The 27,529-nt window shown below is 45.1% G+C and overlaps 1 protein-coding gene across 1 annotated transcript; it reads right to left on the bottom strand.

The window, feature by feature from the left end:
- Positions 1–1,818: 1,818 nt before the first annotated feature.
- Positions 1,819–25,056, bottom strand: MDK (midkine). The gene is made up of 5 exons (XM_054969863.1): positions 24,862–25,056; positions 8,060–8,139; positions 7,747–7,908; positions 5,712–5,873; positions 1,819–2,890 (listed from the first exon to the last, which is right to left on the bottom strand). Exons 2-5 carry the CDS (start codon positions 8,136–8,138, stop codon positions 2,865–2,867), a joined length of 429 nt encoding a protein of 142 aa, XP_054825838.1. The 5' UTR covers position 8,139; positions 24,862–25,056; the 3' UTR covers positions 1,819–2,864.
- Positions 25,057–27,529: the final 2,473 nt, after the last annotated feature.

Genomic DNA, 27,529 nt, shown 5'->3' on the forward strand with positions numbered 1-27,529 from the left:
ATATTAGGGTTTTTTTTTTGAGAATCCATAAAATCCATTAAATTCCAATGTTTTATATGGGAGTCCCCATTTCCCCCCAGACTTGACTTGTGGGGATTCCATTTCACAAAAAAACACTATTTCAGTGCCTTCTTGTCCATGTATGGACTGACAAAGATTGACTCAAGGCTACCATCCTTCAAAATAGTCCCTTGTCTCTGCACTTCCTGTTCAGTTAGCGTTCCAGAGCCCTACATCCTTGAATAGACTCTTAATCAGTTCCAGGGGAGGTTTTAATGACCACTTTTCTCATTTGCTGCAAAGCAATTTCTTGTTAATTTTATTTCATCATTAAATTGCAGTTGTAAAATCACCAAAATTAATCGAAAAAAACTATTTCTTGTTGATTTTTATATGATAATTGCACAGATGTTAAATATGTTAAAATAATGAGCAATCACCTTGCAGTCAAAGATAAAGGCAGATAAAAGTACACACACACACACGGAACTGGTTAAGAATCCATTCAGGATTGTTGAGCAATTAAATATGAAGAAACAGCAGCTGTATGCTGCTAGGAAAGTAGGATCTTTGGTGAATGGGACTCTTTCAAGTTGACATAATTCTCGGATCTTCTCTGTAGAGGCAGTTATTACCAAATGTTTACAAGAACATATTAACTGTGGGAGCACTGTTGCAATTCTATTTGTAGCTTATTACAGAAAAGGAATACAAAAACATGGTAATGTGGAAGCAGTCCTGGCTCTGCCTTAGTGAGCCCTTCTGCATGGCTAGCCTTTTCAGAAGTGTCTTCAGGCAGCTTATGGGAAGCAAATTATTCCAGCTACCTTGTGGTAGAAACTAATTCTACAACCCATTACAATTCTATTTTAGAGAAGGGGCTGCAACTAACACAGCCCCTGATACCTTAGCCCCCATTTTGTCCTTTTCTTGGCCTGAGCAAGAGATCCTCTACCTGAGGAGACAAAAGAATCTCAAAGGTAAGTTCCACACAAGACATTTTCACTGTCAGGCCAGTTGACTCAGATATATGGAGCTTGAGAACATTTTATTCCAGTACTTTTGGTAGCCAAAACTTATATTTATGCTCAGCTCATGAGGTTATTTCAAATACCCCCATGTCTACTGTATCTCACTCCAGTGTCCCAAAACATACACTAGAGAAATCTGAATGGAAAGTATGCTCTCTGCCCTCCCATCAATGTCCCTCAGCTTTCTTTTAGTCTCATACCAAGGGTTGTCAGTTTTGAAGGGCTGATCCCCTTTCCTTTCCCTCACCTATAAATTCTTTCACTCCCACAGTAACACTGGATCCAGTGAACCTCAACCATCATAGCAATAGCTGTCACCCTCCTACAGCGAGTACCAGGGCCCGTTAAGGCCAGGCAGGCGGTGGCCTCAGGCGCGGGGTGCCGGAGGGAGCGCTGGAGGAGGCGCGGGGGGGGGGAGCGCACACCACAGAGCTGCAGCCTCCTATCCCTCCCGCCCCGCACTGCTGCCGCCGCCAGCACACGCCCCCAGCCAGGCACAGCCGCAGCGGGCAGGCATCTGCGGCGGGACAGGCAACCGAGCAGGAGAGCTCAGAGGCCACCTGCGCACCGTCAGAGCTGCCCGCCACAGCGATCGGGCCGGTGGCGGCGCATGTGCTCCCATGACGTCATGTGTGACATCATCACGCAGGCACGCACACGCAGGGGGGGGCACCCAGCTGGCCAGCCATGAGCGCCAAAAACTCTTGCGCCACCCCTGGCGAGTACTCCTGTAGGTGAACCTATAGCCTTTGAAGCACCTGCCACAGAAATGGGACACGAAAGAGGGTTATTTTTGTAAAAACATTTTTATTGGAAAAGGGGGGGGATGTAAAAAGCAGAGAGGGCTTCCCCAGCACCAATAAAGTAGGGAAAGGCCGCAGCGTCCCAGCAAAAATAAAGATAAGAAGGGACAGAAAGAATGAGGACATAATGACTGGAAGAAAAAACAATGCTCATTAACTCTGGAGAAGATTCCTGGATGTGGAAGGGGACGGAAGGCACGTTCTGCTGACAAAAGACAAATCAAACATGGCTTACAGAGGATCTCTCTCCCTCTCCATCTCCCTCTCCCTCTCCCTCTCACACACACACACACACTCCCCCCTCCCCAAATGGGGAGCCTTCAACAGCATGTGATACCAACACACACACACACACACTGGAGAGAGAGCAAGGAAAAAGGAACCACACACATGCACTCACACAAAGCACTATGGGTAGCAGGCACAGATTTAGCTCCCTGTAAATCTGAGGGGACCAAAATGAAAGAAGCCAAAATCTTCCTACTGCACCTTAGTAAGGAGGCAGAGCAGATTTGGGGCTCTGCAACCCCCTCCTCCCCACTGAAATTCCATGAAGCTGTCCCCTTGACTAGCTTAATTTGTCTGTGGCAAGGCAAAATTGCATGGGAAAGTTGGCATCATTGCCAAGCTTGCAAGAGATGTGGCAAAAGGCTACTTGGCTTTGATAAAGGATCCTAAATGGGAATCCACAGCCTAGCTCAGCCCAACCCATCTCAACATGCATCCTACTGAATTTTGGAGTGGGGGGCCAGAGCAAAGAACACTGGGGTGCATATGCATATACAAGAGGGAGAAGGAAGCAGTTAAAGGGGAATGCAAACAGCACCTCCTTCAGGACAGGCTTGCTCTCTACAAAACTAGTGTTTAGAAATGGTATCTCGATTAAGGTCAAAGCTGTGGAGGAAGAACAGCAGTGGGATTTGGCAAAGCATCGCCGAGCTGGGAGGGACCACGCTGCAGCTCTGAGTGGTGTGTGTCCAAGTGGATCCAGGCATCATGCTCTGACGATGGTGGGGTTGTGTCCATCATTCTAGTCTTTCCCCTTTCCTTTCCTGGCTGTTGGAAACAATAATGGAAGACAAATGTTAGTGTGATCTATGGAGGCACCCATAGTTGAAGGGCCAATGCCAGCCTGACACCCGCCGGTAGTCAAACACACCAGCTGACCTTGAGTCTCTTGACTCACAGGTTAGATGTATTAGCATATAAACCAACTACCATAAGCAAATCCAGACAGGGACAGGCTGGAATATTATTCTTGTTGCTTTTTCATTTTGCCCTGCTTAAACATAGTACCTGCCTTTCAGGTGAAACCGATATTTGCTGACAGACCACCTGCTTCTTCCCACATATGCCATTTTAAGTGTGTTAGAAACACACATGAAACTGCCTTATACCAAGTCAGGACACAGGCCTATCCAGGTCAGTGCTGTCTACTCCAACCGGCAGCAGCACTCCAGGGCTTCAGGGACAGGACTTTCACACCAACTGCAGTCTGACCCTATTAACTGGAGAGGCTGAGGACTGAAACTGGGACCTTCGGCAGGCGGGGGGGGGGAGCATTTGATCTGCCACTGAGCCATGGCCCCTTCCCAAACCAAGCAGACCTTGGTTATACTGTGCAACACTCACTGGGATTTTGACTGCTCTTCTAAGTCCATTGAACACCTTGGACTTTATACAGTTGTAAACTTAAAAAAAAACCCAGATTAACGGATAACTTTAATAACAATATTACATTAATCTCTCTTTTTTAAAAGAAAAAAAGGATGATCTTGAATCTGAAATAGATCTTTGTTCCCTGTATACACCCCTACTTAGCAAGCAGAAGATCTCAGTTCTATTCTCTGGCATCTGCAGTTAAAGGACTGCAGATAGCAGATGTTAGCAAAGATCTTTCTTGGCCTGAGGTCCTGGACAGCTACTGCCAGTCAGTGAACATAATACTGAACTATAAGGACCAATGCTCAGATTTAGCATAAGGCAGTATTTTATGTTCATTCTGATCCTCACAATTTTCAGATTTACTCACATGTGTAAGAATGCAAGATCTCAACAGGGACCTGCTACCATCTTACTTCCCCTCTGCCAGTCCAGACAGAGGGAAGGGGCTTGAGTTATTCTGATGGGGATTTGGCCATGTTGGACTCTTTTTATTTTTATTTATCATGCCATTGTCTGGCTTCCGTGGTCTGTAATCATGCCATTGTCTGGCTTCCATTTGAGCCAACTTTATTTTATTCTTGTAAAAACCTATGACAATGTGTAAGTATAAACAAATATTCTAAGTTAATGAGACTTCTCTCATTCTCCATACCCTATTGTGTTGTTGGTATATAAAGCAACTTTCACTACACTTTCCCAATGATTACTTTTATGAAATATATGCAAATATCTGAAACGAGTTGTCTCTTACAACTAGCATCAAGAATGACTGGGGCCCCAAGAAGATAGAATTAAAATTCAACAAGACCTGAATACTCTGGAGAAGTGGGCAGCTGTGAATAGGATGCAATTCAACAAAGACAAGGGCACAGTATTACATGTGGGCCACAAAAATGGGAAGAACAAATACTGGATGGGGGATACCCTTCTGGGCAGTAGTATATGTGAAAGGGATCTTGGGGTAAGAGTGGACTGTAAACTAAATATGAGCAGTCAGTGTGATGTGGTGGCAAAAAAGGCTAATTCAATCTTGGGTTGTATCAAAGGGGCCATAGCATCGAAATTGCAGGTCATAGCCCCTCTCTATACTGCCTTGGTCAGGCCACACCTGGAGTATTGTGTGCAGTTCTGGAGGCCTCACTTCAAAAAGGATGTGGACAAAATCAAGAGGGTGCAGAGGAGAGCGACGAGGATGATCAGGGGTCTGGAGACTGAGCCCTATGAGGTAAGGCTGAGGGCCTTGGGAATGTTTAGTTTGGAGAAGAAGAGGTTGAGGGGGGACATGATTGCTCTCTTTAAGTATTTGAAAGGTTGTCATTTGGAGGAGGGCAAAGAGCTGTTCCAGTTGGCAGCAGAGGGTAGGACCCAAAGCAATGGGCTTAAATTACATGCACAAAGGTACCGGCTGGATATTAGGAAAAACTTTTTCACGGTCAAAGTAGTTCAAAAGTGGAATCAGCTGCCTAGGGAGGTGGTGAGCTCCCCCTCACTGGCAGTTTTCAAGAAGAGGCTGGATCGATACTTGTCAGAGATGCTTTAGGCTGATCCTGCACTGGGCAGGTGGTTGGACTAGATGGTCTGTATGGCCCCTTCCAACTCTATGATTCATTAGGAACCATGTTCAAGGAGGCTCAGAGTGATACAGTGATACTACATAGCAGAAAAAGTCAAAGATGAGAGGAAAACTCCTGGATCTATCTATCTAAAGGCAGCAACATTAGGCATAAAAGAGAACCAAGTAGGAATTTATTCAGAGCGTCATTTTTGAGGATCAATCATGAGCAGATAACTGCACATGCAAACCACTTGGGAAAGGCAGAAACTCACACAAATTGTGGTTCCTCTTTCAAGAACTGACCCTCCCCCTAAAAGCTGTAATTTTTCCTGTTCAAAGGAAGAGAAACTATGATCTTATTTGAGTTACATTGTTTGTGTGTCAGGGAATAGTGGTAAGAATGACTATCATAGCATTTGACCTCAGTTTTGCTCAAGTTATCCAGACTTAGATGATGCATAGAGCTCTACTAGCTCAACACTGACCTCAGACAAAGGCATTCCTGAAAAACTGCAAATGCAACCTTTTATCAAGCCCACTATGATAATCCTTTTAACTTTCAAATACCCTCAGACAAACAATTATATCACAAGGAGAGATATAAAATAAAAAGTTATCAAAGGAAAAAATATACTTCCTCCAAGAACTGGAACTGACCTTTGGATTTTGATTTGGCCTTAGGAGAGCAAGGCTTAGTCACTTGAATAGTATCCTGACACTCGGCATTGTACAGAGCCTTTTTCAGAGTCCCTGAACGGGCCTTCAGGCCTGTTGCAGCATCACAGCCACCCCAGCTCTCAAACTTGTACTTGCAGTCAGCTAGGAGAGAAGGTAAATGTTGTTAGATCTGCCTGGCACCCACAAGTAACTGTGATCCACAGAAGAAACCTAAGATGATGAACAACATTGATGCCACCATACTGCTCTGAATGATGCCACCCGTCTCTGGTTAGCAGGTCCATTATGTTGGGTATGATTTATACAATCTCATGTAACCAGAACCTGCCAATTCATTTTGCCATAGAGCATTTTTGTAAATCACTGAGGAACCAGGTTCGTTGTGGTTTATGGGCCTAACTGTTTGAAAAGACTGGCATCTTCCAAGACATGTACTTATATACCATGATCAGATGAATTCTACTTATTCCCAAGCAAACCCAGAGGTTGAGGGCACCCAGTGAAGTAGATAGGCAATAGGTACAGGACAGACAAAAGGAAATCCTTCTTTATTCAATGAGTAATTAAATAGAGGAATTCCCTGCCAGTGGACATAGTGAGTTAGATGGATTAATGGATGATAGATCCACCAGTGGCTACTAGTCATGGTGATGGAAAGGAGTAAACACCTGAATACCAGGGGGAGGAGGCAACATCAGGAGGAGGCCTTGGCCTCTAGGACTGGTTTGTTGGCCCTCCAGAGGAACTGACTGGCCACTGTGTGAAACAGAATACAGGACTCTTTATTATGTTAATAAATAGTAACACAGACAGAGAAACATCAATATGACCAAGAGGTGGCAGTAGCAGCACCAGATTGGCAAGGAGAGGGATAGACAACGGGGATGGGTGGCTACTGGCTTAAATCTTGAGTTCAACCTACTATCAGCCCCTTTCAGGAAACAGGCTCTCTTCTGTATTCTTGTATCTTCATTAAGTCCACTGTCCTCTGTCTTGCAGAGTAACACTTATACTGCCTAGGAGCCCAGAGCCAGGAATTTGACTTACCGCCAGGCAATTCAGCTTCCCAGCAGAAAGTAAGCAGTGTGAAAGCTACTCTGGTTATGGTAGAATTGTGAGTGGGACAAACTCTGTCCCAATCACCCTCATCCTCATCTTGCCCCCTCCAATTTAGCTCTAAAACCCTCTCCCAGCACCGCCCCCCCAGCCTCCAATAAGCCCAGTTAGTATCACTGATGAGAAACAACAACAAAAAAAATATTAAAGATGCTTTGTCGAAGGCTTTCACGGCCGGAGAACGATGGTTGTTGTGGGTTTTCCGGGCTGTATTGCCGTGGTCTTGGCATTGTAGTTCCTGACGTTTCGCCAGCAGCTGTGGCTGGCATCTTCAGAGGTGTAGCACCAAAAGACTGAGAGATCTCTGTCTTTTGGTGCTACACCTCTGAAGATGCCAGCCACAGCTGCTGGCGAAACGTCAGGAACTACAATGCCAAGACCACGGCAATACAGCCCGGAAAACCCACAACAACCATTAAAGATGCTTATTTAACAGGAGGTATGAGCACAGTTTTCTGACAAAGTTTTGCTTTTTATAGGCATAGTCTAAGACCACAACAGATAATAGAAACCACAGACACATATCTTGTTAAAAAGTCCAGTTCCTACCAGGATATGCTTTTATTTAATATGGAAGTGTTGGAACAAGCAGATTACCAAATGCAAATACACTGTAAGCAAGGGAAACAAGTGTTCCAAAATTAGCGATAAATTTACAGTACACGTATATGACATACAACTGCCAACACACTATTAGCATATGACCATTGTAGACCATGAACCATAAATTCTCTGTGTATTATATGCTGTCAAGTCGCTTCTGACTTACAGTGACCCTATGAATTAATGACCTCCATAAAGTCCTGTCATTTGGTAAACTGCTCCACTAGCACACCCTAGGCCAATGCGTAATTCCCTAAACCTCGTAATTTTCCCTCAGAAGGAGATGCACACTCACCTCCAAATTCCTTCTTCCAGTTGCAGGGGATTTTGCACTTGAGTTTCTTGGTCTCCTCATTACACGTTCCCTCACGGTAGCCCACACCACAGTCTTTGCTGTTGGGGACACAGGGACCCCAGCGCCATTCCTCACAATCAGAGCCATTTTTCTTCACCTTGTCTGTAAGTGGGAGCAGGTAGTCGTTAGAGGAGTTCTCTTCCCTTCTCCTTCCAAAAAGCACTAAAAATAGTCTCCATCCCACCTTCAGGCAACTCCAAAGAACAACAGATTGAATCTCTTTTCCCTGGGCAACCAGAAGTCTTCTACTCACCTTTTTTATTCTTGCCAGCTTCAGAAGATACAGCCAGAAGAATCAGCACCAAGAAGAGAAAGAATCCACGGACCTGCATTCTGTGCAAAAAAAATTTATTTATTATTTTTTTAAAAAAGGGGGGGTCATCTCAGGATTCAAATTCCTTCAGGCAAGAGCGAAAAGGAGTACCACACATGGAAGCAACCCAGGTGGCAAAAGGGGTCCTTCACGTTCAGAGGCAAGAAATCCCCGAATACCACTGCCAGGAGGAAGCATCAGGAGAAGGCCTTGGCCTCCATGCCCTGTTGCTTGCCCTCCAGAGTGATTGGTGGGCCAGTGTGCGAAGCAGGATGCCGAACTAAACTGACCACTGGCTGTATCCAGTAGGACTCTTTATATTCTTAAACAGGAGGCTGGAGTCAATTTAAATTTAGAAGCATCAATAAACTAACAACATTTCTACTGACCTTGTTCCTGTGCCTTTAATAGCAACATGGCATGCAGAAACTAAGCAGGCAACCATCTCCATGCCAGAAGAAAGCTTATTGTGATAAATGCCTACTAACAGGCCTTGGTTAAAGATACAGAAACAAGGCCAGAGAAACAAGATGGCAATCCTTTTTAGGAAAATCTCTTTTGAAGTCAGAGTTCACAACAATTCAGATTATTTACATAGCTGTAGCCTTTCTACATTCAGCAAGAGGCCCCATTACACATTAGAATCCACTGTAGCAAGACATTATTTGTATATTCTGCTGAATCAGCACTGCACATGAATGCATCCTTCCTCTCTCTCTCTCTCTCTCTCTCTCTCTCTCTGGCTGAGTCCAATTACCACTGCCTTTCACATCATCCAGTTCTTTCTTTACCACCTTTCTTTCCAGTTCTTTCTTTACCACCTAAATTCTAGACGACAAAGTGCAATCTTTAGATTTGCATAATTTGTGAAATGACTCATACAAATGGGTAAGTTGTGTTCCCTCCCTCCATTTAGGAGCAGTAGCTACTGCTACTAACTTCTAAAGCTCTTCTCAAGGTTCAAAAATTCTAGTGTCTCTCACTGTCCTCAAACACCCTGAGAGGCAGGTTGTTTTTACTTTCTACTCCAATTGTGGCCACTTGGCAAGCTTCGTTAGACCTATCATTTCTGTACTGGCCTGGTAAACTAGCTCTCCTCTCATGAGTTACCAATTCAAATAATGGGCTCATAGCTCCTCCCCCACACCTAGCCATCCCTAGAGCATCAGGCAAAAACTGAACAGGATTCTGACCTCCCCATTTCAAAACATGGGCCATACGCTCTCTTTTTCTCCCTGCCCATTCCCAGATTCTAACCCCGGGGCAACCAAGTGGAAATTGGGTAAAGCAAACTTGCCAGTGGGATTTATGCTGCTCCTGCTTTTGGATAGCCAGAGGGCTTCTGCCTGCTGGCAACAGTGAGGCCCTGCTCCCCATTCCTCTCAAACGCTTCCACAGTCCCCCCCTCCCATCCATCCCCTCATTTCCCAATGCTTCTTTTATCTAGCGCTCAGCAGGCTACCTCACCGATGCCAAAATTCCCCAAGGTTGGGGGGATCTCAGCTGCCATGGAACCTTAATCCAGTTCAAAAAGAATCCAGGGTGGGAAAAGAAACCCTGACAGGCACAGTTTTCAAGAACTAAAACAGAAGATTAAAAATAAAAGCCTTGCACAATTGGATCTCATGTGGAGCTTTAGAAGGCAGGCTGCTCCCCCTGCCGGCTCTCTTAATGTCAGCCTATTACCATATCCCTACAAAGGAGCTGTGGAAACAAGGCTCTGTGTATACATGCATGTGAGCGTCACAAAGAAGGGGACTGCAGGTGTAGAAAGAGATGAAACAGAGAAATGTGTGCATGGTGGTTTTCTGCATGTACACTTGGTTGTGTGTGTGTGTGTGTGTGTCCACAGCCACATATGGTGTATAAGATGTACATCTGAAATGCCCCAGTTATCACCAGGGCGAGCATACAACAGCCTCTGCTTTCTGAAGGACTATTGATCTCTGTGGAATCAGACTGTGGAAAAACCTGCAGTTCACTTCATGCAATTAATTATTTTAACAAAGCATAGGACTGATCTTCAAGTAAAGAATATTGAATTGAAGGAAAGGATGTAACCCATATTCTTACTGTTTCTCCAACAGAATTACTCTGTCTCCTGCTGCAGCACAGTGGTTAAGTGGTTTGGCTGCGAATCAGCACTCTACTGGTTCAAATCCCACTACTGCCATGAGCTCAGTAGCTGGCCTTGGGTAAGCCACTCCTCTCAGCCCAGCTCCCCAGCAGTATTGTGGGGATAATAATAACACTAACTTGTTCACCACTCTGGGTGAGGCTCTAATCTGTCTAGAAAAGCAGTATATAAGTGCAGTTATTATTATTTAACAGATAGAAATTAACGACCATGTTCTCCTTCATTCAACAGGGCATGATGTAATCCTTATAAGCCAGAAGAATCTAGCAGCAAGATGAGCAGAATAATCAAAAATAAAGGAAATGAATAGGTAAAGTACTCTGAGGCTTCAGGAAATTTGCAGAATTTGCCTGAGGAAGACAAGAAATTTGCAGAATAGAAAACAAAGTCCTTTAGTTGCCAACAGTGGAAAAGAGCAAGAGTCCAGTAGCGCCTATAAGATTAACAAAATTAGTGGTACGGTATGAGCTTTCATGAGCCACTGCTCATTTCTTCAGACACCACAGCTCACTTCTTCAGGATTTGCTAATGCATTCCAAAATACTATTCTCTCTTACATATGCAAGGTTTTGTACTGGCATCGATGGCACATGACAATAATAAACTACAGATACTGTAGTACCACCAGAGGGAGCTATATCGTTTGGTACAGGAATGCACCATCAGCCTCGAGGTTAAATTTCAGCTTTTATCAAGTTAATTACTGTAACTTTGAAGAACTGGGCTAGTCAGCTACCAGTGATTCAGTGGCAGTTATACAGTCCCAGAATGGCCACAGCAAACTTCATCAAGAGGGTGCAATAAAAAACCAGTTAGGAATACTACAGAATTTTCTACTTTATGCACAGTATTTTCATTATATGTCCCACGATTTTTTTAACAGAAAAGTTATGCTATGGAGAGCTAAGGCTATGTACTTCTGCGCTAAAATATCAACATTCTACAACCCAGATGAATTGTTTTCTTCATTTTGCATGAATCATCCTGTTTTTCTAGTCAGGGGAGAGGCAAAACATGAAGCAGGACACTGAAGTTTTGTCCTTTGACCCCTGAAAATCTTTCCTAGGCTTTTTCTGGCTTCTTAAATTTCATTAATCATTGCCTTAGGAGTCTTAAGGACAGAAACAAGTTTTAAAATGAAATTCTCCAGAGTTTCAATTCTGATAAGATTCTAAGCTTGCACAGTGCTTTTGTGGAATCTACACTATTTATCTCTACCGAGTGACTCTCTGAAAACACTCCAGGATGAAGCTGGAGCTGGGTCCAGGGCACAAAACCAGAATTCTTTTGGCAAAGCTTTAGGGTGGAAGAATGGAGTAAGGGTTGGGATGTCCTTCTGGATGCTTTTTCAGGAAGCACTGTGTTTTTTTCAAGCACACTAACAATTCTGTGGCTCTGTGCTATGGAAGATCTAACCAGCATATGCTTTCCTTTATATTGATTTGTAGGCTACTTAGACTCCTTCTTCCTATGCCGCAGGCCCCCTCCCCCACAACACAAGGCAGGGGGATGCAGCCCCCACATGGTGCCTTGGGGTGAACAGAGCTTGATGGTGCATCACAGGGGGCATTGGTGGAAAAGTCCTTTTGCTTCCGTTCTACTCTCAAGGCAGCTCATACAGGGGCTGATTCCATCACAGAATCGGATGAAACATGCTCTGCTTGGTGCAGGGGAAAGAAATGTCCAGAAGAGCTGAGGAAAGAAAACTTGGGTCAGCAATTCTGCCCCCTCCCCCCATGTACCCCCGGGCACCCACTGCCGAGAGCAGCTCTGTTCATTATTCAGGCTCCAGTGGGCTCACCTTTTGTGTGTCTGTTGCTGTGAAGCTGCTGGATTCACTCTGAATTGAACTGTCACAGAGAATTACACAGCCTGGATGGCTGAAGGCAAAGCCCAAGGGATGAGAGCCACATCCCTCCCCCTTTCAGCTGGGAACTATCCTCTGGGGAGCAGAGTATCTGCCAGGGTGCAGCCCAAGATTCTTTCCACCAAACTCTCCTGCAGGGACAGAACTCTGCCCAGATTCAAATTCTGCTGTGACTGCTGTGTCTGAGATAGTCTTGCCAGTTGTACAGGTTAAGGCAATTTAGATATTAACCACCCACCGAAAACCTGCAGCTAGTATTGAAAAAAGGCTTTTAGATAGCTAGAAGTTAAGCCAAAGGCTATCCCATGCTTCCATCTCCTTATGAACAGGGTGGACTTTTGGGCACATGGGTGGTTCCAAAGCACTTTCCCATCATTAAAGATAGGAAAAGATTAACAGCATAAGGAAAACATTCAGCTTGCCATTGCCCTCCTCCCAGCCTTTACCACCTTTTACCTGGCCAGTGGGGGGGGAGGTGTGGGAGAAGGGGAAGCATGCTCCTGCATGTTTTGGAGCATCTGCATGTGCCCTGCATTGTTCCAGGAATTATGTCATTCCTGGTGCGACATGAAAGTAATTGGTCACACCGGGGGTTGATTGAGTAAAAATCAGTCCCCAGTTTAGTGTTTGGGGCCGATTTTTATTCAATTGGCCCCTGGCACAACCTATTACTTCCGTGTCGTACCAGCAATGTCCTCATTCAGGATACAGGATGCTGTAGAACACATGCTCACAAGGTAAGTGACCTCCCATCCCCTGGTCTGCCCCCCCCGGTACCTAGCAATCCTAAAAGATATAGATGAACTGGGTGATGAGCCTGGCTCATTGTAGCATGGGGTGGGGGTGGGGAATTCAAGTCAGGACCAGCGTGCCTAAATCAGCATACTGTTTGCTGCTTTTGTGTCGTTAGGTTGCCTGCCCAATCACCTGCAGTGCAGCAGCACCATGCAATGTGATTTCTCTCCTCACACCTTTCCAAGCACTGAAAAAGTCATAGGGGGCTGTTCTGGCACTTGAAAAGGCAAGGGGGGAAAGCAAGATTGTATAGTGCCACCATGCTGTAAGTCACGCCCTAGCGGCAAATTTTAAACAGCGAAATTTTCTCTAAAATGGCTTCAGTGGCCACAAGTTGGACCTGTGGCTTCTGTAATATGGAGTTTGGTCCCTAAGGTTTATTCTAGGCAAGGTAGACATCACAGGGATATTTCTATTTTCAAGACACATAGAAGTTTATTTTAAAAACTTACCAGATACATCTATCTCAAGAATTCTGTGATTGTTTCCTCATGCTCAAGGTAATGAAAACATTTGCATTACACTACCAGGGAAGATGTTTTCAAGGATCCGCTGGCCACAGAGTTCTGATTCCAAACCATCTGAAAGATGAGGGACTACCCAGCTACAGCTGTTCTTTCAAAGAACTGAGTTCTGCAGCTGCCTTTGGAAAGCGTGCAGTGACTTATAGGATCACTTCTCCAGAGCTCTGGGGAAAGTCCCCCCCTCAATTAAAATCATTTAGAACAAACAATGCAATTAACATTTGCAACCATCAACACTTGTAGAAAGTACTCTTGTTAGACATCACATCCACTCTGCTGAAGAACTCAAAAATCTGCACGTTGTTCCATTTTTTGGGGGGGGTTGGGATTACATAGGTATTTGTTTTGGATTTTTCATTGGACCAATGAGACTTTCTGGCACATCAGGCATGTGCTGGTGGGGTCAACTCAGCTTCTCATTCTCTTCCTCGGTAAGCGACATAAGAAGCATGTACACATAAGGATCCAGGGATCAGAAAAGGATAGATCAGACGATGATGTGTCATGCTGTCAAGAGGTAGGAAAGAATAATCTAAATAAAAAAGCAAAGTTGATGTTTAAATACCTCAGTATTGAAAGCAAACATCAAACTGAATTCCATGTTACTTTCTCCATAATGTTTTTAAAAAGCAAAGCAGTCTTGGCATGCTGACCTATGAGGGTATGTGCACTGGTGATTTTGAACTGAACACCTGCTGAAGGGGCAGACAACTCCCTACCTTGCCTTCTGCTATTCATACTGGAAGTCTGCCAAGATTATTTTTGCTTTTAAAAAAAAGAAAAGTAAAACAGAGCTCAGTTCAATGCTTAGTTTGACCCATAGGTCTGTCCACCAGCATTGCCCACTATAACTAGTTTCTTCCTTGGCCTTGGTTTTATCATCCCTAATATCACAGGACTTTGGGTGATAGAAATTCTACTGTCTAGTAAGAGTCCAAGTTCCTCTGGCCTGAGCTGTTACGGTTTAGTTGTATTTGGCCTTCTGGAGTTCCAACTATATTTTTCTTCTCATGCAATAGATCACCTTATATCCTCTCCTCTAACCACTTCAAAATTCTGTGAAAAACTGCTGCCCTTGCTTTTTTTGCTTGCTGTCCTCTGTTGTCTGTGTTGGCCTGTTGCTATGTCTGTTGAAAATACAATAAATTTTTTGGTAGTAGAATATTGTTCTGGTCTTATTGCATTATGAACCAACTCAAGGAACATGTTTAGCATACATATTTGGTGGGAAATAAAATGGTGGGGGTGAAAAAAAGAATTACAATGCAAGATAAACTCTCCAACATCCCAAGAGATGGTAGACTGTGGAATGAATACTACCTGATATGGCAACAAAGTTAACCATAGCTATAGCTAGAAACAGGAGAATTTACTCACCTTATTGCAGAAGCCATTTTCGAAAGTAAACAGAACGGCTGTCTGCAAGTAGAGATGGGCACGAACCACAAAAAAAGAACCATGAGGTTCACGAACCAGGAACCACGAACTGGGCAAGTTTACAAACCAGCTTGTGGTTCGTGGGGTTTAAATGCCCCTTTCTGGCCACTTAGCAGCAGCAGGGAAAGGAGCATTTGACAGTTTAAAGGACCCTTTCCTGCCTTGCAATTGGCAGGTCTCTTTAAACTATCAGCTGGCAGACGGCGGGGGGGGGATCCCCCCTCACCGTCTGCCAGCTGATAGTTTAAAGGGACCAGCTACTTGCAAGCTGAAGGGCCCTTTAAACCGCCCAAACCCCAGCCCCCACCCCAGCCCCACACTTACCTTGCCCTGCGGCCCCGCAGCATCCTCCCCCTACTCCCACAAGGGGTGGGAAGGCCGTTTTTGGCCTCTTTTGTTGTTGCGTGGGCCCGCAGGGCAGTGGAGGAGACAGAAAATGGCCTTCTCTCCCCTCAAATGGCTGCAGTGGTGGCCATTTGAGGGGCAGGGAGGCTGCCCCTTGCTGCCTGCCAGCTGATAGATTAAAGGGACCAGCCGCTTGCAAGCCACAGGAAAAGTTTATATGGCCATTTCCCGGGGAAATGGCCATTTAAACTGCCCCTTTACGACCCAAACAAACCAGTAGACCAGTTCGTGGAAACAAGCTACCATGAACTGGCCTGGTTCATGTGTTTTTTTGGGTCATAATTCGATTCGTGCCCATCTCTATCTGCAAGTTCCCATATAAAAGCTGTGATGAGACATGTTATGGACAAGGTTAATGAGGGGACCTAATTATGACCCACTGGCAACTGAAGCACAGCACTAAGAACTAAAGCATTTTACTTAGTGAACCACAATATAGCCTGCTGTTGTGGGTGAGGAGGGGCTGTTCACTGGCTACATTTAAGAAGGCATGTAAGGCAATTTTACTCCAGAGAGCATTTGCCTAATCAGGTTTGGCTGTGCTCATTTCCACTCCTGTATTCATTGATCCCATCTTGCTTCAAATCTTGAGTATGTTTCAGCTTGTACTTTAATCTGTGTTTTAATCTTCTTAACTGGACTACTATAATCTTTGTCTTTGAACTGACTACTATCTTTGCAACCTGTCCACTGCATTGTTCACAGTCTGAGGAGGTAAGGTGGGATAGAAAGGTTTTAAATAAATTAATGAAATAACATTGATGTGTTACTAAAGTCCTACACTCATAACTGAGCACAAAGCAAAAGATCTAGGTATCCAGTCATCATGGGTCACTCCTGCACAGCTTTCTATGTTGTTTTGTTATGTATGAAGCATCCCTTAGACTTCATTCAGTCAAAACAACAAATCATGGTTTGTCACAGTGCTATCCAATGCAGAGTCACTCCAGTCTGACCCTTTCAAATCAATGAGCTTATAGTCTTGACTTGCTGCGAACAACTGTACTGCAGGCCTTGCAAGTCAGGCTCATATTTTCACTCCATCCTCTTCCTTCACTGGCCTCCTATACTGAAGACTTCCTGGTTCACAACAAACCACTGTTTTTGTTACATCTAAATAACAAACTGCCTTGTTTCTTGCCTATCATCTAGGATTCCAAACCAGATTTCAAACATTGTACAGGTAAGCACTGTTTTGCGCTGTTATTCAAATATTCTAAAGTTAGAGATAAGGCCATTGTGAACCCATCTGAAATGGAGAGGAGAGAAAAACTGGCAAAGAGAGGGCCACACCCGCCCCCATCACCTGAAATTAGAATCTACTGCTTCAAATTTCAGAAAGCCCACAACAGGCATAATCAGATCTGGAGCTCCTCCTTAGATTTTGTCCCAATGAAAATTAACTTTAAAAATACAAAAATAATATTCACGTATTTAGAGGCAAGGGTTTTTTCCCCCTCCCTCATGTTTTCCTATTGTTCTTTTTTGCAAAATACAGTTATCTTTCTTTAACTCCCCAGGTTTCAAAGCTGCACAAGGGAAAAGAATGAGAAAGAAAAAAGCCACAGAAAATAGAATACAGTGAATAACTCCAAATGAAAAAAAATATTGGGATGAATTGAACATTTAGAAATTCCTTTTCCCTTCCTTGCAAAGCTAAGATGCTTTTGTTAAGCAATTCTCCCTGGGTCCCCAATGACTCATTCTACTCTCCTGTCACATTTAACTTTTAACATATATCTCATTGCTGCTTCCTCTTTGCCTTGCTGACAGCACATACTGAGCTGTAGCTGAAAGTTTAGACATACTTTGGCAAAAGTTGGGATTGCCAAGGATTTGTCTAACCCTGGACCACATCCATGGAAAACCTCTGGTTGATACTGGAACAAGACTGTAGGTGCCAAACACAATAATGAGGAACCCTACAGTTGCTCTGACCCGTATTCTTTGCCAAGCAAGATCTGCTCCAGGTATCCTTCCTAAGCCAGTTTATTTGCACAGGGTGCTCCTCCCCATGAGATTAGTCATTCTACATGCAACAAGCTCCTTTCACTGGGCTAACACAAGACTCTAAAGATACAGTCCTAGGCACACTTTTTAGGAATATCTTATTCGACCCAATGGGATTTACTCTTGAGTAAACAGCCATAGGACTCGGCTACAAGTATTGAAGAACAGCAGTTAGCAATTAATATCCTAGAAGTCCTCTGAATCCATATGCAGGCCTGAGATTGATGGGGGAAGACTCCCCCCAAATATGTGGATCACACTCCAGCAACTCCCCCCTCCCTCCTTTGGAATTTTAGAGCTTTTAGGAAACAAGATGCCTTTATGTTGCTTCTCCAGAGACTTTAGGAAAGAATGGGAGGAAGAGACAGAATGCTCAAACTTATTACTGATCCTACATAGCTAGTGAGGAAACCATAGACTTTTCCAGAAATTTTTAAATCTCTCTCAAAATAGGTGAAAGTTCCTACAATTGTTGCCTTCCCATAAATCAAGCTGTTCTAGATTATCCTGGAAGCTCTCATATATTCTAAGATATTAGAGCTGGTCACCCAAATTTCTCAGGCGGCCTTCTGGAACAGCCGGCCCCTGCCTGATACTAGGATGCTAGGCACTGGTTGAACTGAATAGGATGGGGCCCTCCCTATCAGAGCATCCATCCCAAACAATCTTCTTCTTAATGTATTTTCAGTGACGGTTTGGGTGTTGGCCTGAGTCAAACTATTGTTATGCTGCTTATATTTTAAATATTTATACTGTGATAATTCATTGTGATTTTAAATCGTGAAATGTAAAATTTTAAAGTCTATGAATGTAATCCTCCCTGAGCCTGCCGGTGCGGGGAGGGTGGAATAGAAATTGAAAATAAATAAATAAATAAATAAATAATAAATACCAGCTCACAATGTAAGATGTCAAGCAAAACCTAATTTTGTTGCTATACAGACATGGTTACAGCAGGGTATATAGGGCTAGAAAGCCACCACAAGCAATACATGACCAAAGAAAGCTCTCAAGCCCTCCTAGAGAGTTCCCCCCATTACCTAGACTGGATTACTGAGGCTTGATCTAAATGTGTTGCTGGCAGACCTTACCCCATGCACTTTTGTATAAACCCAGAGTCTTATTTGAAGCAGGAGTGTGTGAAATACTAGCATGCCAGAGCAACACCTGCAAAGACTGGGAGCCTCTGGTGTACTAATGTTCTATACACAGATGTTAAGGGTCTGGTTTAAATGAGATGCTGAACAAATGCAATACTGGATGGGTAAATTAATCTGTCCTGCAAGTAGTATGCTTAAATCAGTCCTGATTCCCTTCAGGAAAGAACCAATATCCCTAAATCCCAGTCCAAAATGTGACCCACTATATTATACACTGAACCTCATATATATATGTATTCCCTCACCTTTTTGGTACATCAATTCACTTTTTCGAGGAGCAGACAAATCTAGATCATGTGCCAAGATTCCGTTATCCATGTGAAAAAGAAGGAGTTATCATGTGACAGCTGCCACTGAGGAGGCACTATTCTCTTACGACATTAGCACATCAGCTAACAATTCGAGGAAGGTGTGAATAATTAAAGAAAAAGGTCAACCACTGCACACTAATGGCCACAGGATATCGAACAGAAAACCATCATGTTGATACGTGTAGAGCTAGGAGTGAAGGTGGGTCTGAACTGACAGGTACAGAATATTGTCAGTAAGATTATAGTACTAACAGAAAATTATGGGAATTCTATCAGACATGCCACTAATTTTCTCCACTATGTGGAACTCATCTTTACCTTCTTCTCTGCATGCAAGGAAATTTCAAAAGCAAAGAATACCCCAGAAGCCATAGTGTACAAAATGAGGGATGCAGGTCACTAATATTTTGAATAAGGGGCAAAAGCCAAGAGCAAGATTCCGGTCCAATAGCACCATAGACAAACTAGATTTCCAGGGTTTGAACCTTTGAAGGTCAGAGTTCCCTTCGTCAGACATCTACAAGATGTCCCTTATATGGGAAACATGAATTGTGCAGGTTCTCCTATCCCGCTTCTATTTTGGAGCAGCTGCTTGGATCCTCTACAAGGAGAGGGACTGCTTGCCCTCCCCCATTCCTTTCTTACCTGCTTTCCTTCTTTTGGCTCTCTTACTCCCATCCTTGGCCCTGCCTCTCTCCCCATACATAAAGGGCTTGAAAAACTGGTCACCTCCTCTCACTTTCTCCCTGTCACTAGCAAATTTTTGGACCCAAATACTGCCTCAATATTGTGCGCTGTTGTTCCACTCACTCCTCCTTCCCTGCTGCCTTCTCTCAGGCTCTTTCTTGCCATACTTCAGAGCGGCCTTTCATGACTGCTCTCTATTCTCAGATTTCTCCCTCACCCATAGTTGTTGTTTCCAGGAAATATGGTGGTTTGGTTACACTTCACATAGATTAAAATGGACATAAGGCTGCATATTCATGGCATCTACCATGGCTGACTCAGCTCTGCAGCACTGAACTAGAAAAGGTACCTCCAGGAAGAGGCATCAAATATGGCCAAGCATGCTCCATAACTTACAGTTTATTTATTTATTTCATGTATACCTTACCTTTTTGTCAATGGGGACAGACCCAAAGAAGCTTTTATTGTTTTCCTCTTCTTCATTTTATCCTCACAACAACTCTGTGAGGTAGGTTAGGCTGAGAGTGTTTGGTTGGCTTCCATGACAGAGTGGAGATTTGAACCTCGGTCTCCCAGATCCTAGCCTGCCACTCTAAACACAACCCTAAACACACTGTTCTAAGCCCATTGACTTTAGTGGAAGTAGAAAGGTGTTGCTCTGTTAGATTGTACTTTACAGAACAACCCTATTCAGGTCTACTCAGAAGCAAGACACATTTTATTCAATGGGGCTTACTCCCCAGAAAGTATTCTTAGGACTGCAGTTTTACAGTGCAATGCTAACAAGACTTTTCTGGAAGTAAGCCTGCTGAAGGCACCTAAGTAGGATTCTAAGTAGACTTGCTTATGACTGCTGTCTTTGTCATTCTTTCGGGGTGTGCAGTGTTGCCTGCATCCCTTTTGCTAGCACCTGGTCTGATCTGTAGGCTAGCAGCAATTAGCAGATGCCCTGGCACGATCCTTAAGTCACTTGCCAGGGGCATTGATCCAGCATGCCTGACACTTACAAAAATCAAACTTCTCTACCTGCAGGTACAAAAGGGACTACCACACTTCTTGACAGAGAGTGGGGAAAAAAAGACATATTCTTGCTAAGCTGACATTTCCACTAGTGGAGCCAATGCAAGAGGAGCGTAATGTCAAATGGTGACAAGGAGAGGTTCTCTGAGTTAGCAGAGAATGGCCTCCCCAAGGAGGTATACCTGGCCCTCTCACTTTCAATCTTTAGGAGGCAGTTGAAGACAATTTAGGATGACATTTAACTGATTTAGTTTTTCTATTTATTGGCAGTCCTAAATTGGTGGTCTGACATGGCATAGAGGAATGGCATTCTAGGATCCAGTTCAAATTCTGCTTCTACCATGGAAGCTTCCTGGGTGATCTTGGGACCGCTACAAACTTTCAGCCTGGTCTATTTCACAGAGTTGTTGTGAAGAAGTGGAGGAGGGGAAAACGATGCTCTAAGCTACTTTGAGTTCCTAACATGGGAGAAAAGCAGGATACAAATAAATAAATGCAAAATAAAGTCAACTATGATCTTTGATTTATTGTATGGTTGTTGATTTATTTATATTGTAAGCCACCTTGAGTGCCAAAAGGTAGCAAGGCAGCTAATAAACATTTTAAATAAATAAATATGGGGCAGAGAAGTAAGTTTTTAGGTGGAATAGTTTTATTATACGTTATTCATAACTAATTTTAGGACACAGCTAAAGTTGGACAAGCAGACCTAAGTGCGGATTGCAGACTGGACTAAAGGACAGTTCGGCAGGTAGGGAACTGGTTAGAGGACTGCACCCAGAGAGTGGCGGTCAATGGCGTTTCATCAGATTGGAGGGAGGTGTCCACTGGGGTGCTGCAGGGCTCAGTTTTGGGCCCGGTACTTCTCAATATTTTTAACAATGATCTGGATGATGGGGTAAACGGGCTACTCATTAAATTTGCTGATGATACCAAATTGGGAGGAGTGGCAAACACCCAAGAACATAAAGTTAAAATTCAACAAGACCTGAATACTCTGGAGAAGTGGGCGGTTGTGAACAGGATGCAATTCAACATAGATAATTGCACAGTATTACATCTGGGATGCAAAAATGTGAAGTACAAATACTGGATGGGGGATACACTTCTGGGTAGCAGTGTATGCAAAAGAAATCTTGGGGTAAGAGTGGACCGTAAACTAAATATGAGCAGTCAGTGGGATGTGGTGGCAAAAAAGGCCAATTCAATCTTGGGTTGTATCAAAGGGGCCATAGCATCAAAATCGCAGGAGGTCATAGCCCCTGTCTATACTGCCTTGGTCAGGCCACACCTGGAGTATTGTGTGCAGTTCTGGAGGCCAAAAAGGATGTGGACAAAATCGAGAGGGTGCAGAGGAGAGCAATGAGGATGATCAGGGGTCTGGAGACTGAGCCCTACGAGGAAAGGCTGGGAATGTTTAGTTTGGTGAAGAGGAGATTGAGGGGGGACATGACTGCTCTCTTTAAATATTTGAAAGGCTGTCATTTGGAGGAGGGCAAGGAGCTGTTCCAGTTAGCAGCCGAGGGTAGGACCCGAAGCAATGGGCTTAAATTACATGCAGAAAGGTACCAGCTGGACATTAGGAAAAACTTTTTCATGGTCAGAGTAGTTCAAAAGTGGAATCAGCTGCCTAGGGAGGTGGTGAGTTCCCCTTCCCTGGCAGTTTTCAAGAAGAGGCTGGATGATGTTTTAGGCTCATCCTGCATTGGGCAGGGGGTTGGACTAGAAGGTCTGTATGGCCCCTTCCAACTCTGTGATTCTGTGAAGTGCTGACACTTCCTCTGGCCTGTGAAAACATGGGAATACTGCCCTGACAGTATGCAAGAAAAAACACTTGTCTGACGGAGGACTCGCCAATAAAGATTACCATTACCAAGAACAGCTTCTTCTGCCCAAAACATACCCCAAGACTTCCTGCATTGCATTGCAGAAGCAAGCCCCATCTCTCCAAATTCATAGCTTGAGGGAGGAGCATGGACAGAATGATCTTTCAGTTTGAAATGAGCACATTTCAGGGTTGCAGAAGTAAATGCGTTTACTGAAGATAGGACCTAATGGGTCTATCTCACACCCTCCTGTACCTACTGCAATCATTTCCAGTTTGTAATGAAAAGTTTCAAAAATCTGGAGGGGTGGGAAGAGAGACAGCGAACCAGAAAAAAATGCTTCACAACATGAATAATGCAAGCAATGTTCATAAATCAAATGGAGGAGAGGATGGAAGCTGCTCTGGGTCCCCAGCAAGGAGAAAGGCAGGAAACAAATGAAATAAGTAAACAGACAAACCTACGCCAATTCATCAGAAACATTCAACCCAATCCAGTGGAAGAACCTGTGCTCTCCAGTTTCAGAATTCAGCAGGATTATTTTAAAAATGCACAATTGTATAGACTCTGGCCATAGCCCAAGACTCCTAATTGAAGGAAGGAAGGGAATTACCTCAATACCTACTTGTTGCCAAAAGCTTTCAGACTTTGGGTGCGGAGACCACTGCAGAGTAGGAGTAGCAGTAGAGGGTGTTCTCTCTACAGGATTGTTAATGTATCACAGGGCTACAAAAAACCCAGGCCTGAATGAACTGGGGTCAAGACTGGGTAGAAAAACAGGCTGAACTCTGGGAAAGGCCCTTGTTAAGAAGAACTGTTAACTGCAAAATTAGATAAAAGAGGGTTATAAAGACCCACCAACGGCTTCCCCTCTCATAAGAATGCACAATATTTTTTTGTTTGCACGTATAGTGAGACGAGCTGTCCTAGTTTCACGGGGACGCTTCCTTCCTGGAAGCAGTCATGGGGAGAAATAACTCCCTTCTCTCATTCTTCTTCAGGCTGGACCAGAGCCAAGCGTGCAGGGGCATTTGAATAGAGGTGCTCAGCTTAGAGTGAAGCTCCTCCGTTTGCATTATGCATACTCTCAAGTTCCAAATGCCTGACTCTGTCCTTCGGTTCCCCAGCTAAACGCAGCATGCTCCAAGCAACAGGAGAGCCAAAGGAAGCAGCCCTTGGAGCACTCTCTCAGCCACAACGGGAGAAACAGCCACCTCTCATTATCCTTTCCTCTCTACTTACAAAGCATGCCTTGGGCTGGGATCAATGCAAACCCCACTCCTCTGCACCCGGAGGCTGAAAGGGTGGTGAAAGGGAGCTGTACACCCAAGGACTGAGAAAGAGCACCACCTCCTCCTTTCTGGCAGCATTCGCCCAAATAACCCCAGATGAGAGGGTGGCAAAAGCAGAAGTCATCCAGGCGCACCACATTACAGGGGGAGGACAAATTAGAACATAGTTTGGTTTTTTCAAAAAACACTCAAGGTATACGCTCATTCTCAAATAACATTAAGTCAATGCTCTTTGTAACTTAGTTGCAAACTGAGTAGGAGCATTTCCCCCTCAACATTTTCAACACATGCATAGGGGGGTCTGTGTTAGTGGATGTGAAAAACAAACAGTTTGCAAGAGTGTACGTGTTCACACGTGCATATATGCCTTCAAAAACATAAATGTGGTCCCCCCAGCAGTTTACAGGTGGGGACACAGGAGACTCAGCAGCAACTCAGAGGTGCAGCAGGCTCCGAGAAAGGGATCCCCAGTTCTACCCGTTTCTCATTACTTTGTGCTGTACCAGCTTTGCAGGCAGAACTGGATTAAGCAGAGGCATGCCAGTTACCTGGAGTGTGCCAGGATGCCCAGTTGTGCAGCACCTTGGGACAGATTCCCAAAATCTCCCGTCCAAGTTCCTTTTTCCTGGGACACTTTAGCAGGCACAAAGCTGTTCAAAGGCTGCAATATGAATCCAGTCCCTCCCTCCTCTTTAAATGCTGCAGGGGCCTTTAGAAGAGGCACTCTGCCACCCTCCTATCTACAGGACTAGGGAAAGTCAGGAGAAAGAGACCGGTCTCTCAGATAGGGCGCAGCTCCTGCCAAGAAGGGAGCGTGTGCCACAATCGGAGCGCCGCCTTTACCACTTTCCTCGAGAGCCGGAGAGGGGAGACCTCCACAGGAAAGCCCCCTTCCTCCAAGTCGAGAGGTCAGGCTACTCTTCGGAGCCCTCTCCACCCCCACCCCCTGCCTCCGGTCCAGAGATCGCCCGACGCCGAAGCGAAGGGAGTCCCGGGAAGGATGTTCTGCAGGGGCACAGCAGCTGCGATCCGCCAGGAGAGCAGCTTGAGGGGCCGCTGGCAAGGCGAAGACCATCCCTTAAAATGCACCCCGGTGTCTCCCTCGCCTTGGCGCGGGGCTCCTTTCCGCCCAAGAGGACAAAGGCACGCGGAAAAGGGCTCCGAGTTGCCCCCTCCCCACGGCTGGCAGGTCCCCGCGGAGCGCCCTCGCCCAAGCCAGGCACCGCTTGCCGCCTGCGGGCGATGGCCAAGTTTCGCGCCCAACGACTTGCCTGGATCGATACTGAGGGAGCACTGACCGCCGCCTGGCTGCGCGTCCTGGCGAAGGCTGCTCCTTCTGCCGCCGGCTCCGCTGCCTGCCCTACTATTTGGCTCCTTATCTCCCTCTCCCTTCCCTTTGTGTCCTCAGAACTAGTTTCAGCTGGTCACATGTGGACACAACCTTGCTCTGCGCGGCGGCGGCGGCGGCGGCAGCGGCGGCCTCTGACGTCACGCCCAGCTGGCAACAAAAGGTAGTCCTGGGAGCCCAAACTTTCTTCTCACTCGGCTCCTCCCTCCCTCGTGCAGCCGCAGACAAAAGCCACCCGACCTGAGGGGGCAAGCTCATACTGGTCCCTGGTTGCAGAGGAGCCCCAACGTTGGCTCGGCCCCAGTTCCCGCCCCACTAACCCCACTTTCATGGAAATACAAGGTTTCCATGGATCTGGAGACTGCCCTCTAAGCCTTTTCCTTCTCTTGCTCACATGTCTGAGCTGATTTAATCCCCCAGATGTGGAACATCAATTTGCCTGTGTTGCAGGCTGCAAAAAGCCACCTCCATTATTAAGAAATGCTTAAGCAAGACTTTTACACTATGCCCTCTTATCAGAGCCATCCCCTGCTCTGCTTAATTTTTTTTAAAGCATTCCCTCTGAGAAAGAGTTTTGGGTAACTGGAAAATTGCCCTTGTCCTTGCCACTGATTGTACTAATCTCACACTATGTAATCTACCTTGAGTCTTAGTGAGAAAGGCAGAATATAAATGACATTAAATAAATAAATAAATAAATAAATAAATAAATAATAAAGGTATCGATGGCTGTTGTGGGTTTTCCGGGCTGTATTGCCGTGGTCTTGGCATTGTAGTTCCTCACGTTTCGCCAGCAGCTGTGGCTGGCATCTTCAGAGGTGTAGCACCAAAAGACAGATAATAAAGGTATCCTTTCAGTGAATGCCACTGATTCTTAAGAACATATCTGGGTTAGTATGATCAAGCCATTTGCTGGAGTGACACTTGAAATGATGTTTTGTGCCTTTTAGATTCAAATTCAAAAATATACTTGGTTAAAATACTGTACAGCAACTTCCTCAATTTTTTATTCGTGTGTGGCAGTGGTGAAAAAGGCCAACTCCATGCTATGGATTATTGGGAGAAGTTGTGAAAACTGAAAGCCAGTTTGGTGTAGTGGTTAAAAGTGTGGGACTCTAATCTGGAGAACCAGGTTTGATTCCTCACTCTTCTGCTTGAAGCCAGCTGGGTGACCTTGGGTCAGTCACAGCTTCTAGCAGCTCTCTCAGCCCCACCCACCTCACAGGGTGATAGTTGTGGGGATAATAACAACATACTTTGTAAACCGCTCTGAGTGGGTGTTAAGTCATCCTGAAGGGTGATATATAAATTGAATAGATGCAGAGGAGTTAGCCGTGTTAGTCTGTGGTAGCAAAATCAAAAAGAGTACAGTAGCAACTTTAAGACTACAATAAAATTGGTTAGTCTTAAAGGTGCTACCGTACTCTTTTTGATATAAATTGAATGTTATTATTAGGGTTGCCAGGTCCTTTGAGTCCCCCAGCGGGGGACTGGGAGCCTGGCACTTACCCTCTGATGTTTTCCTCACGCTCCTGGCGTGCATGATTATGGGAGTGATGTCATCATGCAGGGTCAAAGGGCGCCCCGGGGTCTTGTTTGGTGCACAGGGGCCACAGCAGCGAGAGTGGGTGGCGGCGGCAAGAGCAGCCTGCTCTTGCCACTGCTGCCCACTCTCGCAGTGCAGGGGTGCGCCCCTGCCTGGGGACATGCCACACTGCCCAGGGAGGGGGCACCCCAGCAAGCACCCCCACCGCTGCACTGTTTTGGTTCATGTACCTTAAACAAGATATCGCAGAACTGAAAAAGATGTCAAAGAGGTCAACCAAGAGAATTAAGGGCTTGGAGTGCCTCTTTGTGTGAAGAGTCTGGAGCTTTTCAGTTTAGACAAAAGGCAACTAGGGTTGTTGGAGGGGAATGACACAACAGAGACTTATAAAATTAAGTACCAGGTAGAGAAAGTGAATAAAGAAAAATTTTCCTCCTCTGCCGTAAGGAGGCACCTAAATAAGTCAGGGTCACTCTAAATGTTACTTCTTTCATGAGTTCTCCACAGAGCCAGCCCAGGCTCATGCAGACACACAGCGGCTCTGGGGAATGGTTTGCATTTAAAAAAAAGAAAGCCCAAATGGAATTGGAAAACTGCCACTGGGGGAGGGAGAGCTCCTATCTTTCTCCCAAGTTCTCCCCCGCCTGTGCAAAAAGAGTGGGGGAAGTTTCCCATTTCATCTGCTCCACGTAGAGGTATTTTGTGCATGTGTGGCAGCAGAAACTGAAAAACTCTCAGTAGGGCACCCAAGGGGTAGGGATGACCCCCATATTGCTGTTGCTTTGAAGACATGATATAATTTCTGGAGTGAACACATAAGTCACATTGTGCAGTCAATATGATGCTCTAGAGCAGTGATGGTGAACCTATGGCATGCGTGCCACAGCTGGCACGCAGAGCCCTCTCTCTGGGCACGTGAGCCAAGTCGTCAATTGCTAGGTCCAGGGCTCATTTGGAGGGGGAACGCCTAGAACGGCGTTCCAGTAGCTCTGAGCAGAGATCACATGGGTTTTGGCCCTGCCCACGTGATTCCTCAAGGCTGTCT

The sequence above is a fragment of the Eublepharis macularius genome, chromosome 2 (genome assembly GCF_028583425.1).
Source record: "Eublepharis macularius isolate TG4126 chromosome 2, MPM_Emac_v1.0, whole genome shotgun sequence".
In the NCBI taxonomy this organism is placed as follows: Eukaryota; Metazoa; Chordata; class Lepidosauria; order Squamata; family Eublepharidae; genus Eublepharis; species Eublepharis macularius.

What these genes read in the sequence shown, in the direction of transcription:
- MDK (XM_054969863.1), bottom strand. Translation starts at nt 8,138, where the DNA reads ATGCAGGTCCGTGGATTCTTTCTCTTCTTGGTGCTGATTCTTCTGGCT. An exon ending in CTGGAAGAAGGAATTTGGAG is followed by an intron (nt 5,874 to 7,746) that starts GTGAGTGTGCAT and finishes CTTCTCTCCTAG; the next exon opens with CTGACTGCAAGTACAAGTTT. An exon ending in GGCCAAATCAAAATCCAAAG is followed by an intron (nt 2,891 to 5,711) that starts GTCAGTTCCAGT and finishes TGTTTCCAACAG; the next exon opens with CCAGGAAAGGAAAGGGGAAA.